The sequence below is a fragment of the Aplysia californica genome, unplaced genomic scaffold, assembly GCF_000002075.1.
Source record: "Aplysia californica isolate F4 #8 unplaced genomic scaffold, AplCal3.0 scaffold00105, whole genome shotgun sequence".
NCBI lineage: Eukaryota > Metazoa > Mollusca > Gastropoda > Aplysiida > Aplysiidae > Aplysia > Aplysia californica.
In genome coordinates, this window is record NW_004797375.1 from 12,432 (window position 1) to 14,650 (window position 2,219).

Sequence of the window (2,219 nt, forward strand, 5' to 3'; positions counted from 1 at the left end):
CCCCTCTCTCTCTCTCTCTACAACACAACTCACCAAACGGCGTGACCAGGGGACAGGGGATGCTGTTCGACACAATGATGGCCACAATACACAACATCCAGGCGTACTGGATCCCATACTGGAAGTCCCAGATGGCTGACTAGGTCACACACAGGTCACAGGTCAGAGGTCACACACAGGTCACAGGTCATAGGTCACCACAACCATACAGAGAGAGAAAGGAGAAATTATTTGTGTCAACACGCGGCTGAATCAGGCGCTTGCCAATTTTTGGGCATGCAGAGTTATTGATATCAAGGCAAATGAAAAAAAATACCCATCAAGCTTGAATCGAAGTCGAGATATTTGCAATTGAAAAGAGTGGGGTAGTCTGGCTTCAGTGATTAAATTAATGAGAAAATGGCAAGAGTGAGGTGGGAGAGGGAGAGGGGGTGGGGGTGGGGGGTGTAAGGATCATTTTTAAAACTATATTCTTTGTATTTCTGCAAAGTGCATTGAGTACTCTTTAGTGGAAATGCACTATATATAAATATAATGCATTATTATCGTCATTATCAATAAGATCATCATTACCTTCCTGACGGCCGCCCTCTCGGCCTGGGAGCGGCTCAGCAGCAGTTTGATGCCGTACACAAACAGCTCGGAGAAGCGCAGCAGTTCCAGGGCCGTGCCGATGAAGGCCGCGGTGATGACATAGTTCACGAAGAAGGAGCCGTTGCTTGGCAGAAAGATACATCTGTGAAGTAGGAACAAAACTTTGAGGTGTAGAAACACATCGAAATAGGAACAAAACGCGGTGGTGTAGAAAGATACATCTGTCAGTTAGGAACAAAACGGTGTGATGTAGAAACACATCAAAATATGAACATAACACTGTCATGTACACACACTGAAAAATGAACAAGACATTGTCATGTACACAGACAGAAATATGAACAAAACACTGTCATGTACACACACAGAAATTGAACAAAACACTGTGACGTACAGATGTCTCCGGTATTAGAGATAAGTCAACATTACATTTCTCTGAGACACTGTTTCCCTTTCAGCCGTCAATAAATCTACTAGACCACAGTTTTAGAGCTGTGCACCACTCACACAGCCAACTTAATACCACTGGACTGAACTAAGCTAACAGAGACATTGTCGAGATCAGCGAAGCTGTTGCTCAAAATATATGGTCGAGATAAATAAACAACCGAGAATATAGGGTTGATTGAAAATATCACCTGAGATTATAGGGTAAAGCTAGGTTAAATTAATCAGAGGTAATTTAGTAAAGCTCAGATAGTATCCAAGATAATAGGGTACCTAAGCTAACTAACAATCGAGATTATAGGGTTGAGAACAGCTAATGCCAAAATTACAAATTTGCTAAAACAGGGTTATTTTCCCTTTAATCTGATCCCCAGCAACAGCCAGACAAGCAAAAACAACAAAATAGACTTACTGCCAGCGCATCTTCCTCTCCTTGTCCACGACAATCCACTCAAACAGCGCACGCGCACTGGAACACACAGAAACAGGAATGTTCATCATCACAATTTCTGAACTCACCCACACAGACATGTAAAAATAATGTCCCACAGAGTTGAAATCAAAACTATAGTGTACCGTACTGCTAGTGTAAGTCTTTCTGCCCCACCCCATGCTATACGAAAGATATCTGTGTGAATCCAGGATCTACCATCGACGGGAAAGTACCCCACCAGGTGCAAAACAGTTGGTCAAAACAGGTGGTCACCCATCTGTTGTACATGAATTGTGCTGTTGATGAAAATAGGTCAACTTAAGTTAAGATAAGATAAGATGGTACTTTATTATCCCAGAAGGAAATTTTCCTTGGCTGTACAGGACCATAAAAACACATACAGGTACACATTTTAAAAAAACAACAACCTATTTTAAGATATCTTTATCTTATCTTAAACTAGGTCAACTTTCTGATGTTTCTGGAGTATTCTGTACACCCACCATCTTTTTTAAATCTGATTTAGGCTAACATCAAAGACAGCATGTAAGAACTTTACTTTTCAGTGCCTTCCTTCATGGGCTTATATATTCTGCTGGTCACTCAACTTTTAAGCCACATGTAAAGACCTAAGAGGACTGAATAGAGCAACTCGTTTTTATCCTGTTTTAACTGCCAACAGATAAAAGTGAACAAGCTATAAAGAGAAGAAGAGAAGACACAGCATATCTAAGAGACACAAACA

The 2,219-nt window shown here is 41.1% G+C and overlaps 1 protein-coding gene across 5 annotated transcripts in view; it reads right to left on the reverse strand.

Moving 5' to 3' along the window:
- Positions 1-2,219, reverse strand: part of LOC101847948 (CSC1-like protein 2) — a 37,103-nt gene that overhangs the window by 4,792 nt on the left and 30,092 nt on the right. For all 5 annotated transcript variants that reach the window (XM_035969012.1, XM_005095492.3, XM_005095491.3 and 2 more), the window contains 3 exons: positions 1,454-1,510; positions 574-736; positions 34-139 (listed from right to left, as the gene is read on the reverse strand). In XM_035969012.1, coding sequence (XP_035824905.1) covers positions 34-139; positions 574-736; positions 1,454-1,510 — 326 coding nt within the window. The remainder of the gene's footprint in view (positions 1-33; positions 140-573; positions 737-1,453; positions 1,511-2,219) is intronic.